This window comes from Mytilus edulis, chromosome 2 (assembly GCF_963676685.1).
Source record: "Mytilus edulis chromosome 2, xbMytEdul2.2, whole genome shotgun sequence".
In the NCBI taxonomy this organism is placed as follows: Eukaryota; Metazoa; Mollusca; class Bivalvia; order Mytilida; family Mytilidae; genus Mytilus; species Mytilus edulis.
This window is the reverse complement of record NC_092345.1, coordinates 34041822-34060964: the sequence shown is the minus strand read 5'-3', so window position 1 is coordinate 34060964 and position 19143 is coordinate 34041822. Positions and strand designations below refer to the sequence as shown.

The 19143-nt window shown below is 32.2% G+C and overlaps 1 protein-coding gene across 3 annotated transcripts in view; it reads left to right on the top strand.

The window, feature by feature from the left end:
* The window catches only part of LOC139512043 (uncharacterized), a 74954-nt gene that overhangs the window by 36360 nt on the left and 19451 nt on the right, over positions 1-19143 (top strand). For all 3 annotated transcript variants that reach the window (XM_071299358.1, XM_071299359.1, XM_071299361.1), the window contains 6 exons: positions 7467-7628; positions 8809-9285; positions 9885-10070; positions 11740-11907; positions 13039-13070; positions 19030-19093. In XM_071299358.1, the coding sequence (XP_071155459.1) occupies positions 7467-7628; positions 8809-9285; positions 9885-10070; positions 11740-11907; positions 13039-13070; positions 19030-19093 (1089 nt within the window). The remainder of the gene's footprint in view (positions 1-7466; positions 7629-8808; positions 9286-9884; positions 10071-11739; positions 11908-13038; positions 13071-19029; positions 19094-19143) is intronic.

Here is a 19143-nt window from a genome sequence, read left to right as displayed (position 1 = left end):
TTAATAAAGATGAGGAGATGTGTAGTGTTATTGTCAAATAATTTAATTTAGAATGTAACGCGTCTTCTGATTGGCTGACGTTATTTTGTTATCATCCCATAGACATAATTTAGTCATGTGACTGTGACATCATCAACGTTTTTCATGGTTTTCTACGGTTTACAATGGAATTTAGAATTAAATTATAAGAAATGACTGTAATATTTTTTCTGTCTATTCGAAATAAATGTGGTGCACACTGTTAAATAACCCGCTACACGCGTTATTCAATGTGCACCAAATTTTTTATGTTATTTCTTCATAGACAGAAAAAATATTACAGTCATTCCTCAATGAAACAACTATTCAACAGAGTTAAAATGATATGGATGTACATGTAAGTAGCTATATACGTCATCATTCATCCTTCTACAATGAGCAAATCCATACTGGCTTCACTTTATAACAGTCCGCTATGAAAGGCTCTGACATGAAAAAATATGACACCATTCAGAGGATAAAACAAATTATGACAAAACTATGAGGGAAAAACAAATATGAACAACCGCAATCAACTAAAACCACTGAATGACTTAAAGGGAAATCACACTATTGTTTATACGCATCGCTCTCGGCGCCGCTATAGTGTCGTGGCCGTATTATGACGTCGCCGTATTCGATTCCGTTGCAGTGGTTGCTAATTTCTAAAATGGCGGCCCGCTTGAAGGGACGTTTCACTAAAGCAAAAGAAAGCAAACCACGTTTTGATTTAAGTGCAACAATGAAAATGCTACTTACATGTATATGGAAGGCCGTACAGTGATATATAGTTGTTAATGTCTGTGTCATTTTGGTCTCTTGTGGACAGTTGTCTCGTTAGAAATCATACCACATCTTCTTTTTTTATACAATCACAATGTATGGCAACAAAAATAGCCGATAGTGGTTTTGATATGGTCTTGATATGAATTACCGTCCGCTCAACTCATTTTTGTATAAAAAAATAAAACCTTTAAGTTTACTGTATTAAAGTTTATATAATTTCAAATAAAATATTTATTGATCTCGCAGATTTCTTAGTTGTATGAAAAAATATTGTGTAACAAAAGAGATATTAAAACTTTTTGTCGATCAGTTCAATATAATCAACACGTAAATTGGCGAATAAGAAATCCGTCCGGTCAAAAAAAAAATCTGTAGAAAAACAATTTGTTTTACTATAAAGTTTACATTTTCATATAAGATAACTATTAATCTTGCAGATTTATTAGTGGTATGAAAAAATATTGTAAATCAAAAGAGATATTAACACTTTTTGTCGTTGTAACGCGTACGTAGAGTAAATTCCGTCCGGTCAATTGTTTTTGCTCAAAAATATTTTTTAAACTATTTTTGTTAGATTTTCAAAAAAAACAGTCTTGTATCTCTAAGGTATGCAAATATTAAAATAATCTATCAAATAACAAGAAAGTTCCGGTGAATATTCTGTCACAATCCGGGCAATCGTCCTGTCATTAGTGTAACCCAGCTGTTGGCAGCGTATCGCCGCAATGCAGTATGTGGGATTCAGCGTATATTTTCCGGGAAAAAAAACCAATATATTATTACTAAGAGAAACAGCATGTAAGCGTACAGCTTCCAAAACTTGTAGTTTTCTGTCCAGCATAGGGACATAAACAAGAACAAGGAGTTTCTGTCGACTGTAAGTTTTCTCATATCACATGAAACGTCATTACAATATAGTCTTCTATACTACAGGCTTAAACAATTCATCAAAACTTAATTTCACATTTGTATTTATCCTGCTCAGCCGGTAGGGTTATACAAAGTAGGGTCAAAATTCATAAGTCAATATGTTTTAGTTCTGAATATGTATTTAACTTGCCACTGGCCGTTAATGTGTGAAGTGTTTGAAATGTTATTTATTTCACATGTGACGACAGAAATTATCCTAGTGTCATCCATCTTTCCTAAAACATTCCTTTGGTATCTTAAGTCTCTCTTTCCCTCTCTTTTTTTCTTTAACTTTTGGGGAGGTGGAGCACAAATAAATGAACACGAGTGCTTTGTAGAGTAATCATATATTTGTTGAAATATCAAACATTATTTAAGAATAACGCCAGTTAAAAATCACTGTAAGAAGCATACAAAATTTTACATCGGTTGCTAGCTGTCGAAATCAATGAAAATTTAGCACCGTATTATAAAATAAATCATACTCAATCTTTTTTTTTTTTTTAAATACACGTTGTTGTATTTCTTCAAACTGTAGCTACATGCAGCAAACTGTACGACCAGCAGATTAAAACATACCACCGCTAGACGTCATAGCAATATGGAAATATAAAACACTATGTCTAGTTATTTTGGTCCTATTAATGACCACAGCAACAAAAGTTCCACACTGTATATTTGGCTTTACAAGTCCCTGACAGGAGAAATACATGTATTTATGTAGAGTAACATATCTTTCAGAGTGCTAAACTGTAACCGTCACACCAGGGTCCGTCTTGTAAAAGAGTATTCAACTCATATAGAAAAATGTTTTTGTGCTGAATTTCGTGTAATATTTGCCACTGAAATATTTGCAAAAATAAAGAAAAAGACGGGGAAAACCAAAACAAAAACTAGTAGTTCAGATGTAGGTGCGTGTTCAGATCTCTCAATGTGATCACTTGCCTTTCAAAAAACAGTGAAATATAGAGATTGTCGGAATCCGATCATGACTGAAAAGGACAACAATTTTTGTCGAGCCTTCGACTTTAGTCAAAAAAAAGGAGACATAGCGATCCTACATTCTGTCGGTGTCGGCGTCCACAAATATTCACTCTGTGGTTAAAGTTTTTGAAATTTGAATAACTTTCTTAAGCTATTCTGGATTTCCACCAAACTTGGACAGAAGCTTGTTTATGTTCATAAGTCAGTGTCCATGCAGAAGTAAATTTTGAAAAAAGAATATCCATTTTTTCCTTATTTTACTTATAACTAGACTTAGATTTTCTGCCAGGATGCAATACATTCACTCTGTGATTGTAGTTTTTTTTAAATTTTAATAACTTTCTTATATACTATTCTGGATTTGTATCAAACTTGGACTGAAGCTTGTTTACGATTAAAAGCTAGTATCTAGAAGGAAATTTTGTTAAAATTTTGTACCTGTTTATCCGTATTTTACTTATAAATGACCTTAGTTTTTCTTCCAGTTAATATTACATACAGTCTACAGTTAAAGTTTTAAAAATATTTATTATATTCATAAACTATCCTTAATTTTTACCAATCTTGGACAGAAGCTTCTTACAATGAAAAGATAGTATCGAGCGGAATATTCTTATTGATTTTCCCCCCTCATTTTTGTTGAGGGATTAACAGCAAAAGAAGGCGAGACACTGGGTTCCGCGGAACCCTTACGATTTTGTTTTAATACAAAGGCAGCTGATTTTTTCTTGATACATTGGTTCTTTAAAAATAATGGCTAACATGATATATCAGAGTGTTGAAAATGGCACACACAATTAATCAGTTATTTTCAAATTACCTATTATTAATCCGTATTGGGAAACAAAAGTATATATACCATATTGAAACATAAATGTGATAAAAGAATATACATTCAAAGAAAAAGAGGTGCACCAACAGAAAATAGAAACTGCAATCTTTCTCTGAATTTGATCTGACATACAATAATACAATACTAATTTATTAACATCTCACCATCAATAATATCGGATCTCAAAATTTTAACTCTTACCAAAATTTTTCATACTATCTCACAGTAATACTATAACTTGGAAGTTCTAAGCGGAACTCGAGCTTCATCTAGAACTTTTACTCGTGTTAATATTAGAACTCAAAATGATACTCGAACTTCAACTCAAAATCTAACTTGAACTCGAACTCATTAAAATGTCTTCAAATGTTATCAACACTGATAAAAAACTAGAGTTAGATAAAATATATCAACCTTTCCACAGAAACACGGAAAGATGTAGCAGAACAAGAAAAAAAACTAGTTCCGTTTATTATAAGTTAAAAGATTGATTTATTACATATCAACTGGGAACATTATATGTTCCTGATATCAATATAACGATGTTTCTTTTATTGTCAATCTGTATTAGCACTGAATTATCAGATGCATTGTATATCTCATAACGTACCAAGGTTGCACGATTAATCGAACGAAAATATCATATATAAGTAATACATAAAGCTTTCATACCCAGGCGATGAACACTGAACATATTATGTACAATGAACACGAAACGATGTATGAAAATTGGGTGCGGGATGATAGAACTCAGACAAAAAATTGGTTTCCACAGTTCGAATAACTGACTTATGAAGCGTTGTGTAATTACGGAAATGTTAACCATTGTTTAATTCCTTACGAAAATAGTTTTTATTAACGTTTTGAGTTTATGGCATTTTAAACACAGCATTTCCAGTGGCGTAGCTGGGTCATATTTACGTGTACGCCCGAACCTTGGCGAGGGGTCTGAGGGGGTGACAAACCGCTCAATGCCAACCCCCCCCCTGCTGGTAGTGGGTTCGAGGGGACGGAGCCCCCGAAAGCGATCGAGTTATCGAGAATGACATACCATTCCTGTCAGTTAAAAATCATTGATAGTAACATACTTTTGAATCTAAATGGTACATTTTTATGTTTAATTTTGAGAACTAAGTCTTATTCATCGTGGAAGCTAACGGACATTGGTTTTAGAGAAAACATTCAAACCAATATTACTTTCAAAGTGTTTAAAGTCGTGAGTGAGCATACAATCGACAAAGCACCTTTTAATGAACTCGAAAAAAATATTTCTTAGAGATGCAATATGAAAAAATTCTGGAACACGATTTCTTTCCACAAGAAGTGAATCAATTTACCAGTCTTTTCCAGGAATTTAAAAAAAAATCAAAAATGTTCTTTATTACATTTTCTTGATCTGGAATTTAACGTGTGCCAATATATCACATTTTATGAAGGTTTATGAATTGAGCATGTAAAACAATTAATTGCGCAAAGAAAAGTCCAGCTATCAGTAAAGAACAGAAAAATGTACGAAAACAGATGCTTTCAAAATTTTGCTTTAGACATTAATCATAGAAAAAACTTCTTCTAAATTTTCATAAAATTCGATGAAGGTTCGACAAGTAGTAAGGGACGACATCAAAAGTTCAATGAAGGATAAAAAAGTTAATTCACATAGTTTTTTCACTGACCCCCCCACCCCCCTCTTAACTTAATTTGGGAAAAATTGATTGACTCATATGGATATATGTAAAAATCAATGTCGGATAAACAAATCTTGCAGCCGTTCAACCCCCCCCCACCCCCAAACTATTTGAATTAAGTTTGTTTATCTTACATTGATCTTTTGATGTCGTCCCTAAATGTAATTAAGAAATAAAAAAAAATAATTGCAGAAAGAAATACCCTTGATCCGTAAAATGTGGGGAAAAGTAAAGAAATAATTGCATTATTATATTGCACTGGATACTCTTTTGATCATAAACAGTTTTTTTAATAGAGAGTCATTCAAAAAACTTTGTCCACATTCGGAACCTAAATATTGACGGCGCTGACGACGCGATGTCTCGCTTTTACGACATAAGTCACATGCTCGACAACAATTCAAACCGCATATCGAATCTCAGTAGATAATGAATTGCTTTAAATATAAGAAAAGTTCGCAGAATTCACAGTAAATTCAGACTTTTACAGAAAATTGGAACAAATATATGAAATGAACTATTTGATTAAAGTAAATTTAGTCCCTTTTTATTGAAAACTACAATCCATTGAAGAGAGAAGCACAAGGCTGATGTGCTTTTGACCAGTTTTTCTTATTATATTTAGATAAAAAAAAATATTTTCAAAATTCAAGTGTACGCCCGGGCGTTTTGACGTAAACGTAGCTACGCGCATGATTTCAGGTTTTATCTACACGGAGCGAATGGACAAGCTCGTGAAATTATTCTGTCTGCAGTAAAAGGAACGTGTTACCTTTTAGCACGGATATCCTCGGTATTCCGAGATAGAAGATTCTTTACCTGGAAGCCGAAACTTATTTGCATAATACGGCATCATCGGAGACACACATTCGTTTTCCCCATACAACAAATGCAATTAAGAAATACTAAAGATGACTTCAACTTTGACAATTACTTTACAATAAAATGTTACTGTATCTATATTTAACGATTCGATAGATTGATTAAAATATCAATGAATATTCAAAATATCTAAAAAAAAAAATGTTCAATCATTATATAGTTATTATATTTTAATTCAGCCCAAGCGTTGCAAGAAATGCTGTTATGCCAGCAACGTCGTTCTATAGATAACGTTAACAGAAAAGTGTAGAGTTCCCGCCAAAAGTGGATGATAAGATTATTTCCGTTGTAACGGATTTAAAACATCGGTGACCCCCCTTTTTTATTTATGCTTTTAAAATCTTCCCTGAAGCTGCAACTTATGCACAAGTTTGAAGTGAAAAACATTAGTAGATTTTTTTTATTTCAAGAAAAATCTATTATAAATAGCAATTAAAAATGGCGGGAAATGTCCAAAGGCCTCCAAAAATAAGGAAACAGAGACAATTAAATGTGTTTAAGGTACAAATAACATTTGACTGTATTTGATATTCCAGTAAAAAAATCGTTTTTCAATAATTTTGCCATTTTAAAGCAATTTAGAGCTCTATTTCTATATTTTGGTATAACGTGATTCTTTAAGTTTTGATGACGTCATATCTCGAAAACAACATCGGTGACCCCAAAATTTTTTCCGCCTAAAATATCGTAATAAGTATGATCTGTCTACATGCAAAATTTCAATAAATCATTATTAGTAGTATAAATAGTGTGATTTCCCTTTAAGCTTGTGACAGGGTTGTATAGAATTCACTTTGATAAAACATGTTTGTGAGCTCTCAGTCCTCCCCTTAACCTTGGACAATGGTGTAACAGCACACCATAAGAACAAACTTTAAAACATCAGTCAGAAATGTTATTCCTTTGAATAATATATTTTGGATTTTCATTTACCTGGTGGTAAAGAAACTTTTAAATATCATGAATATAGCATGATATCAAAATTATTCATAATTTTTTTAACCATATCTTCCTTCTGAATAAAAACATTGTCTTCCATTTTTGTAGCTTATAGTCTGATCTCTTTATGATATAAAGTTAAGAATAAAAGTGATACAACAAAGTGGCTGACACTATCCTATACTGCGGATTCATTGTTATTCCTGATATACCAATTTATGTGTGTATAAGTATATTAAAATTGAATTTGGGTGTTCAATAAATTGGTCATTTTCTATATGTTTGTATTATAAGCAGACTTGAAAAATTACATATACACAAATTCTTCTCTCAATCCATTGAAAATTAGTTTCAATAAAAATAAACGAATCCCCTTGAGATGGATTTACTAAAGTTTTTACAGATTTTAATTCTCTCCATCTTTTCCACAGGATGTTCTAATGGAAAGATGATGAAGTGTTGTGCCATTGATCTCTGTTTGCATGCTGTGTGTCCAAATAATCCACAAGCTGTGTGTCGTATCAATCCATGTAATGATTGTTCCACTGAGTTCTACGACCACATCAATCGGAAAGTAGACAGCTGTTTTGATGGTAAGTTCATACATAATGGCTATTTCTAATATTATAAAACAGAAATAAATGAATAAAAATCTCCAACTTGGGTTTTTAGCTCACATGTCCTGAAATACCAAGTGAGCTTTTCTCATCACTTGGCGTCCGTCATCCTCCGTCGTCTGTCATTAACATTTACAAAAATCTTCTCCTGATTAAACTACTGGGCAAAATTTAACCAAACTTGGCCACAATCATCATTGAGGTATCTAGTTTAAAAAATGTGTCATGTGACCCGACCAACCAACCAAGATGGCTGCCATGGCTAAAAATAGAACATAGGGGGTAAAATGTAGATTTTGGCTTATATCTCTGAAACCAAAGCATTTAGAGCAAATCTGACATGTGCAAAATTGTTGATCCATCTGCACTGAAATTTTCAGGTAAATTGGATAACCCGTTGTTAGGTTGCTTCCCCTGAATTGGTAATTTTAAGGTAATTTTGCTGTTTTTGGTGATTATCTTGAATATTATTTTACATAGAAATAAACTGTAAACAGCAATAATGTTCAGCAAAGTAAGATCTACTAATAAGACAGTATGACTAAAATGGTCAGTTGACCCCTTAAGGAGTTATTGTCCTTTATAGTCAATTTTTAAACAATTTTCATAAATTTTGTAAATTTTTACAAAATATTTTCCACTGTAACTACTGTCAAGTTCAATAAAGATAGAGATAATTGTAAGCAGCAAGAATGTTCAGTAAAGTAAGATCTACAAAATTAAACCAATCACCAAAACACATTTTGTCATGAATCCATCTCTGTCCTTCATTTTATATGCACATAGACCAAGGTGAGCGACACAAGCTCTTTAGAGCCTCTAGTTTAGTTGGTGATATCACTGAAGTTTATTTTGATGTGCATTGAATAATGTTTGCACTTTTATTTTTGGTGCCAAATAAACCCAGATGTGACACTGGAAATTGCTTCTTTATGGTACCCAATAGATATAACTACCTTTTATATATAACTGTTTAAATTACAGATAATAAGTAGTTGTAACAAAGCAGACTTTCATATTTCCCCCCCCCCTTTTTGTACAGAAAATTGATGCTCCACATACAATAATTGGCTATATTTTTGAAGAACACAGAGAAAAAATAATAAAGTGATAATACATTCTTATTCACTATTTATATTTCATTTTGTATTTACAGGCATATCAAAGTGTGAAAGAATGCAATATGGTAGGCTGGGAAAAGCTGCTCCAATTCTCTACTGGGCAGACACAACAAATCCACCATATTTACAATCCAAGGGATCATCTGGAAATCAAATGTTGGGTGTGGTCACTCCTTCTTGGGCAGACACAACAAACCCCCCATATTTGCAGTCCTATAGCTTAAACTCACCCCAGGAATCCAAACAGAAACAGGCTTCATCCACATGGCTTGATATTATGTTCTTATTACAGAAAATAACTGACGATAATGATGAAACTTCTTCCCTAGTTGGAGGAGCTGGATCCGGAGATGATATGTTTCAATCAGAAAGAGGAAGTTTTGTTTGTCCTGTAATTTTGCCGACTACAGCAGGAATCTGTCAACAGGAATGTAACAGTGACATAGACTGTGTGTCTGGTAAAATGTGTTGTTACAATGGATGTGCAAATACATGTCAGAATCCTGTACAAGGTAAGGCCAAACAAACAAAAATGTGTTAGATTGGAGTTTTTTTTGTAAACACCTAGTTCAAATAAAAAAATAGAATATGATTGGAAAAAAATAGATGTTGGAGATATATATTAAAAGAGGCAGAGCCCTAACCAATGACAAATGACCAAAGGATCAACATGCACACTTCAACAATAGACAAATGTTATGAAATATAATTAAAAGATATATCTAAAGTGACACTTTAAATGGGCATTAATTGTCAAAATCATGTTCACCTATTTGACTCTAATTCTCATATTAAATTTGTTGTCATTCTTTATGAATGAACCAAATGCCGAGCACATGTATAGCTCATGATCATCCCGACTAAAGGTTGAATTAAAAACTGCAAAAATGTAAATTCAAATAAGTCAATAATACATCAGCAAAATACATTCTTAGGTTATTTTGACGAAACTATACCAAACTGACTTCTTATAAATGTTTTTTCTATATTCTGCTTTTATAAATATTAGAGACAAAAAAAAATCCTATTTTATTATCTTATTATGTTAAGGTTAAACCCTCTCCCTTATTTATCTTTTTAAAATACTAGTATAACTTTTTTCTCATTTCAGTTATGTCTGATGAAGTATGTAAACTGCCACCTATATCAGGTGAATGTATCAGCAAACAATATGTAAACAGAACATACTTCAACCAAGCAACAGGCAAATGTGAAACATTTAGGTATAGAGATGGATGTCATGGCAATGGCAACAACTTCCTGACAAATGAAGCATGTGTTCGAGGATGTATACCAGGTAAAGTATATATAAGTAAATGAATTTAAGAATATTTCAAGACCTTAGAGCAATTTCATAAAATTTGGTACTTATTTCAAATAACTTGACAGGCTGAATTTCAAAGGACAAGGACATGTTGGGGCTAAAATTCACCAAAATTAAAACATTGCTTGATGGTATTTCAAATCATAGCAGCAGCAAAAGAAAGGCTTCTCAGAAAATGTGAAAATTTGCCAAGCCTTGATGATACAATTTGACTGTTGATCTTAAGTGACGTCATAAGCATGATATGTAATATTTTTTTTATTAGAACAGGCTTATTGTATGAACTCATGACCAAATTAACAAAGAGCCCAAAAGTTCTTTTTTTGCCACTGAATCAATCACAGGGGCGTAGCTAGAAAGAAACGATGTGCAAGCAACTACCGCCGAGCGAAGCGAGGGGAAAAAATTTTGGGACCCTTTTATGCAGAACTTGTATTTTTTTTCGGTTTTCGGTCATTGGACGGTTAAAAGAGGAGCTACATGTTGTGATGTACATAGGACAATAAACAATTCATGAATGCAAAACTATTCAGAAATCTTGACTTCTAAATAGAGTAAAGCATGATTAATTGAATATGTAAGCAACATATTGTTGTGATACAGAATTTACTCAAAATTGTCCAAAATCTGCTCTTCGGGAACGTCTCTATTACTTTGTCAATATTCACACTGAAATCCCAATGAATATAATGCAGTAATGCCAGCGATAATAACCTACCGACCGTGCGAGGGCTGTATAGCCAGTCAAGGTCGTTAAACACTTCCATATATATAATAACCTAGCTGTGGTTGTTCATGGTTAATCATACATATGTTTTCAACAGATGTAGTTCACTGAACGATCTCTCCGCGGTAGCACTCGTGTTCGCCATCGAGCGACCCCCGATTGAATTTGACAAATTATACGCCAGTCCAGTTTCGTATGTCTCAAACAATGCAGATATTTGTTCGTTTGTTGTATTACCGACAACACGAGGAAGCAGATAATGCGCATAGAAGCGATTTCCTGATGATATCAAACGCGACTCAAGTTCCATTATCATGTGGTCTATGAACGCAAAATATAATGAGACTTTCCAATACTGTTTTAGCGTGTTTGCTGGGGGTATTGGCTCTGGTAGTCTGTCGAACACATCGCCTCGGCATACTTTCAACGATATCGAAGGGTACTGATAATTTCTAATGTCAATTGGTACATCGCAATCCAAACAGTTAAACCGTACTCAGTAAAATGTGCCCCGAAACTACTAGAGTATAACAAATTCAAATCTTGTAATGCAAGTTACTGTTAGTCTTTTCATCTCAAATAAAACTTTAATTTTGAAACCAAATGCCGCTATTTAATGACATTACATCATTTAAAAAAGCGATCACATATATTTGTTTCCTTTAAACAATTAATTTATAAATTTTTATTTTGCCATTTATTTTTTTTTTTGCATGCCGAATTGATGTGCACGCAACTGCGTGTTGGCGTATAGGGAGCTACGCGCCTGAATCAATACAAAATTCACATCCAATTTAAAAAATTTGACGGTCCATGGTTATGCTCTATATCATTGATAAGCATGTATAAGATAAATTATATAAAATGTCCTGGATAATAACTCAATTCATTTAACAAGAAGTATTTAAATTTCAGGTATCCCTGACTTGTGTTTAAGTAGACCTGATCCAGGGTTGTGTGAAGGTTACTTTCCAATGTGGTCTTATAATGTGACATCAAATAGATGTGAACAGTTTGTTTACGGTGGTTGTGATGGCAACAGGAACAAGTTCTCCACTGAAAAGCAGTGTTACATGTCATGTGGTTGGTATTTGATTTGTCTCAATAATGATTGATCTTTTTGTACATGTATCATACAGATTTGTTTTTTATAAAGTATTACTAAAAGTAGCAAATAACATAAAAATCTTTAAGGTCAAGTTACAGTAAATGAGCTATATAACAGATTTCAGTAAAATTTTGCATACAACTTTGGCTCGATGAACTACAACTGAAAATCGAAAAAATAATGCATTTATCTAATTTATTATTTGAAATATTACTGTTTGTATTCTTTCAAAATGGGTGAACATTTGTATAGAAATCACATGAAATCGGCTTAAAATCTTCTAATAATTGTCTTTAAAACATCAAATCTTTAATTCTACTCCATAGACTTTTCTTAAAAAACTATATGTTGTGGATACATAAATTTCTGTTTTAATGGTGCAAAATAAAGATAGGGTCACCGACTTCGTTTTTACGGTATACATCATTCACTGCAGTGTTCTTTGTGAAAAAATCCCACAAAACGTCTAAATAATCGTAACGTCGTCGCGTTACAAGCCGTAAAACATTGATTTTTGACGTTTTTCACTACCAACAAGGTACAAAATTGATTATTAGACAAAAAACGAAGTCGGTGACCATATGATTTTTTTATATCATTTAAATGGAAATTGATGTGTCAACAACATTCAGTTTTTTAAGAAAAATCTATGGAGTAGAATTAGAGATTTTATGTTTTTTATTTAAATTTTAGAAAAGATTTCGCCGATTTTATGTGCTATCTATACAAATATTCACTCATATTGAAGGAAATCAATCTGTAATATTTCAAATAATAAAAGAGATAAATGCATTATTTTTTCGATTTTCATTTGTAGTTCAACGAGTCAAGGTTGTATGCAAAATTTTAGAAAAATTTGCGACATAGCCCATTTACTGTTCCTTTACCTTAAAAAAAATACTTTAATGATTCTTATATGCTTTGACTTTTAAAAAAAAAATATACTTTAATGATTCTTATATGCTTTGACTTTTTTTAGAAATGTTTTTTTTAACAAAAGGTCCTTATTGAGCCATTGTATTATGTATGTATCATTGTCATGATAGTTGACCAAACAGATCCCCAAGAACTTGAAGATTTTAGCAAAATTTTTATTTATATTACAGGGACCTCATTGAATTTACCATCTGCCTGTCAAGTAAGTTTAAATTCTAATTTGATTTTAAAACAATAAGTAAAAATGACATCAATCTTTTAAAGACAAAATTAAATTTATTCATTTATTGTGTTTCTAGTTGCTGAGAGCCACATTATATGCTCATAGTGTTTCTATCAGCATAATTTTCTGGTTGTTTAATTATGAATAATTTTAAAGGATGTTGTGATCAATATTAAAATTGAGAATGGAAATGGGGAATGTGTCAAAGAGACAACAACCCGACCAAATAAAAAACAACAGCAGAGGGTCACCAACAGGTCTTCAATGTAGTGAGAAATTCCCGCACCCGGAGGCGTCCTTCAGCTAGCCTCTAAACAAATATATACTAGTCCAGTAATAATGAACGCCATACTAATTTCCAAATTGTACACAAGAAACTAAAATTAAAATAATACAAGACTAACAAAGGCCAGAGGCTCCTGACTTGGGACAGGCACAAAAATGCGGCGGGGTTAAACATGTTTGTTAGATCTCAACCCTCCCCCTATACCTCTAACCAATGTAGTAAAGTAAACGCATAACAATACGCACATTAAAATTCAGTTCACGCACATTAAAATTCAGTTCAAGAGAAATCCGAGTCTGATGTCAGAAGATATAACCAAAGAAAATAAACAAAATGACAATAATACATAAATAACAACAGACTACTAGCAGTTAACTGACATGCCAGCTCCAGACTTCAAGTAAACTGACTGAAAGATTATGATTTCATCATATGAACATCAGGCACAATCCTTCCCGTTAGGGGTTTAGTATCATACCATCATAACATATATGAGAAGAACATAACCCGTGTCATGCCAACAACTGTTTTTAAAAATAATGTGTTTAGTTCCGATGCAAAGACCTTATCAGTGACTCAATATTAACGCCAAAATATGCAATCTTTAATGACTTGACAACAGTATCTTAATTATATCCCTTCTTAATAAGTCTATTCAAAGGTTTTGTAAGTTTCTGAGGTGAATACTGACACCTTTGTGCTTTATAAAGAATATTTCCATAAAAAATTGGATGTGAAATACCTGAACGTATTAGAAGTCTGCATGTTGAGCTATATTTACGAATGATGTCTTTATACCGATGATAAAATTTAGTAAATGTTTTGACTAGTTTGTGATATCGAAAACCCTGGTGTAATAATTTTTCAGTAATACATAATTTTCTCTCGTTAAAATCTTAAACATTGTTACATACACAAGCGAATCGTACAAGTTGAGATATATAAACACCAGTCAGGGGACTTACTGAAATAAGTGATTTTTAAATCACTTATTTGAGTAGCAAATTCGAGGTTTTGTCACAAATTGGGATTTCGTAGTTTTTTCAAAATTTTAAACACATAGGTTTAAATAACATCTTTTAATTAGTAAAATTAAAAAAATATGAACTTTTTGCTTCTTTTAAGTAGCAAGGTTTATGCCTTTGATGCTATCATTTACCTGAAAATTCTATTTTAGTTGAAAAAATGCTATAATAATGGCTTTACATAATGAACTGATACTTTCTTTAAAGATTTTTCACAGCAGTGGGAGTATTTTTCCTGTGAAGTTCAAGGTTTCATCTTTCAGATTATGTAATAAAATTCTACTGTTCGCGATACAAATTTCACTGTTCAGGGGTGTTGAAATTAGTGGGGGTTATTAAAAGAATGATACTTAAAGAAGTGATTTTTGGGAAGGAAATTGAGGTCTGATACTTTAAACAAGTGATTTTTATGTCATTATCCTAGATTTAGTACAAGGTCATCACCTGAAATGACCTGGTCATTCTAGACAACACAGATGTTGGTTCTGATAAGTTTAGAAACATAATTAGTCCCTGGATCATTAGTATTCTATATTTAAAGCTACACTAATATTAAATCACTTCTTCTAGTGATTAATTTGTACTACTTAAATAGGTGATTATTAAAGAAAGACAACTCTAACTTCCAACCTTTATGGAAATAATGTTACTTGAATCAGTGATTTAGAAAATCACTTGTTTAAGTAAGTCCCCTGACTGAACACCGTAAGATGATTCAGATGTAATATTTAGTTAAATTTTCAGTTTATTTGAATATAAGGTTATTTTTGAACCAGCTGTTTTATCAGTTTTAACTTCTAAATACTGTAATTTCAGAAATAATTGCCATGTTATTATTATTGTGAAAGCTGCGACAGAGTTACAATTGCAATAATTAAAACTTGAATTTTGAATTTTTTATATGAATGAAACAGGTTTTTTCTCAATATTGCAAAAATTATAATTGCATTTTAGTCTAAAATGACAAAATCAAAATAATAAATGCACACAATAATTTCTGAATTTACAGTAATTGCATAATACATCAAGAATAACCATCTTATTAATAAATATAAACCCAAGTTATGGTGTGACCTTGTTTTCATAGGTATTATTTATTGTTTTTAGGTCAGTTTTAAGGGCATATCCAACAGTTTCAGGGGAGGTAATAACAAACGTAACCGTCGTCTATAGTTTCCCGTAATTTCACGGTGTTTCAACGACGTCATAATGGCCGTCTGGAAAGGGCGGTTTCTTTCCTCAAAGGAAAGGGCACGGCGGGAATCGGCAAAATCTCATACACAATATTACCAGAACTAGAACTCAAAACTTAAAAGATATCTTTGTCCTTTTGGTCTATTTATATAAAAGAACTGCAATTATCTTAATCATAATTACTAGACCATACTCACTTAAGTTTCCGTTTTCTTAAAATTATCTTCAATACAGTCGAAAACAACGACAGCAAATGAGTAATGATTTATTATTGCAGTAGAATGTAACACAAATTGTCAGTATAGTTCTTTACCAAACTTTTCCGAGATCATTGTCATTCAGGATAGAAAACTCAAAGTTTGGTTTTTCTTGAGAAAGATGAAAAAAAATGGTTTCTTGAGAAAAATAAAATACGGCGTAAACTAACATTTATCCTGCATCTAGCTTTGCGTTGAAGTGCTAATATGTATACAGTAGCTCTTTAAATGAATACGACCTTTAACCGGTAAACAATGTAAAACAAAAGATGACACAGTAATAAAAAAATATTGAAATAGGAAAACATTGTAATATATACACTGACATACAAGTAGAAAATATCTGACGATGTTAGTGTTTACTTATGTATGAGGAAACAAATATAATTAACAAACATTAAAAACAGTGTAGGTCTTGACTAATTAGACACGCCCTCTTAAGTCAGCGGGTCCATAACAGGATAGGAAAAAAAACAGCCATCGAAATACCATAATTCAAAATTGGGGGAGGGGGGGGGGGGGCTAATAGCTTAACTCAAGATGTTGATCATTATTCAACTTTATCTAGTACGGCATACGTTTTACCACTAGTACACTCTTTATATCTTGATAATGTATCAATCATTTACTTCAGATCCACTCTCACCTCGTCGTAAATATGCGTGATATATTTGCCACTGGAGGACGGGAGCAATCAATTCATCAGTTTCATATAGTGATGCATAATCATTAGTTCTCAACTGATAATTGTCTCAAACAGTATTCCAGTTTTAGTATTTTATTTTTATTTTATATCTTATTTCTAAACGAAAATTTTAGAATTTCTTTCCGCATCTTTCTCTTTGAATTCATTTGTTTGAATAATCAATAATAATATAGTAGTCTACATCAGTGGTTACTTTGTATGCAGCCAAACTATGTAGAGGGCAGTAGAACAGAAAACAATTTCCATTGTGTATATATGCAATAACTCATATATTGAAGCGTAAAACCACGGCAGTCAGGCTCATTTAGGTGGAAAAATTACTGTGTCAATTTCATATACTTATATATTGTAAATATGTCATAAAAGCAAAAACACACGAAAAAAATGGCCACAATTTATAATAACATTCAACATTTTTCGGCTGTTTCGTTTATTCTCAAGTTAATGTCTTACTGATCTGTTTTGTTAATCAAATTGTTATTTTTCATCTACAACTGCAAAAGGCGCAACAGATGCGACTTATTTGAAGATTAATGTGACCTTTGTTGTTGTTTATAGATTTTATTCGAAGTTCGTATATCCCTTCAACCATTTATTTAGATGGTATTTTAACGTATATATAGCGCGAAACTCTCCTTACTCTATGCATCTGATATAACGAAATTTTTATTTCGACTAAACAAGGCTGCAAATTTATACATCCGAGCAGCTAAACGGCCGCACCCAATTTTAGCAAATATATACACGTAACTGTCGGACTGGAGCAGTCCAGAGATGTGAATATTTCTATACCCAATCAATACTTTTTTTATGAAAAAGATTTTAAAGGTATACATTAATACGACAGCAACCCAACGACACATATGATTCAAAACACTAAGAGTCAACATACAGATTTTTGTTATAGCTAGAAGCCTGTAAAGAAAAAAAAACCAAACTGCAACATGAATATATAATACGGAGTCGGTGATATTTTAGACAAGTGTTTGGTTGCAAAATTTCACGTGCTCTTCATTGATTTCGTTATGTGAAATTATATAGACAGTGTAATATAAATCAGTGTAAGAAAACCACTTCTTTGTAAAGTAACGGTAACATAAATAATGGTTATGGATGACGGACGTCAAGTGGCATATTAAATGAATAATCAGAACAAAAACATCAAATGTAAATATAATATGAAAATTAACCCTGCTTTGTACTTTAGACCGACACACAGAAACGGATCTAACGTGTAATTCGTTTGTTTTAAAAGAGGGATGAAATACCGTATACCAGAGCCGGGGACTATTTTAATAGTTTGTAATTCCATGGTTTGCTAACCCGAATAATTCAGTCCCTCCCCGTAATCGACCTCTCCTACTTGCGAGGTAGTAATCGTAGATCAGCGGAATATAACGACTGAATTATTCGGGTTAATGGTTTGCATGTTTCACACCCGGGTTTCACAATTTTGACGAACACAATAGTAAAGCTAACTGAATTATTATCTCGTACAGATACTGGTTCATTATAAATAAGAAGATGCGATATGAGTGCTATCGAGACAACTATCCAACAAACTCACAGTGTAAAAATACATTTGTCTGCAACACCGTCGCACTGCCTTTGAAAAATTAGCGGGGAAATATAACGTTACGTCCCGAAACGTCTTAATTTTTGGCGCAATTTGTGAGGCTTACGGAAGGGATTGAGTAAACAATATTATATTACTCGATTTTTCTCAAAAACGAGTATGGTGACAAATATTATTCAAAACGTTATGACGTTCCATTTTTTTCAAAGAATAACATATCTTACTTTGGTCAAATCGACACCGTTAGAAATATTTAAAAAAATCTAAAATGTGCATTTCAAATGTTCATTTCTTGCCGTTTTCGGGGGTAACCATAACGTTTTTGGCTTTATTTGAGTAAGAATTAATTCTTTAAATGGTAAAGTTAGATTTTTCTAACCATCTTGAACTATTTTGCTTCAATTTGAGCCCAATTATATAAGTATATGTTGATTAAAAAATCATATTTATTTTTTTTAAATAAAAAACGTTCGTTTCTTCAAAATTGCAAAAATGTTCAATTTTCAGCAGTATTTTTAGCAAAAATGAAATCGACAACATATATTTTTTTTGGCAGAATTTTATTCTCTGTCTATTGAAGAATGAAATATCTTTACGGGAAAAAATTCTCACCGTCAAAAATAAACTGTTGGATATGCCCTTAAGGTAATTTGATGTGACTCAGAGGCAAATGAAGTTTTATAATGCTCTTGTAATTACCACAGAATTTATCAAGAGGGGCACGGATATTTTACGTATTACCCCAAAAGATAATGTAACAGGGACTTTTATACCTTTTTATTATACAGTTGTCAGTAAACTGTTTGTAATTTAACATTTTGTACTTGTAAGCTTCACAAGCCATATATTATTTTGTGCAAATTGATTCTGACAGCAAGTTTTATTTTATTACAGAAACTCTCATGCCAAGAAAATACTGTTTGTATAGCTTACAATGAAACATATGCAGAATGTTTAAGTAAGTAAAATTGAATTTTAAAGATTTTACATTGAGGCCATAAAAAAGAA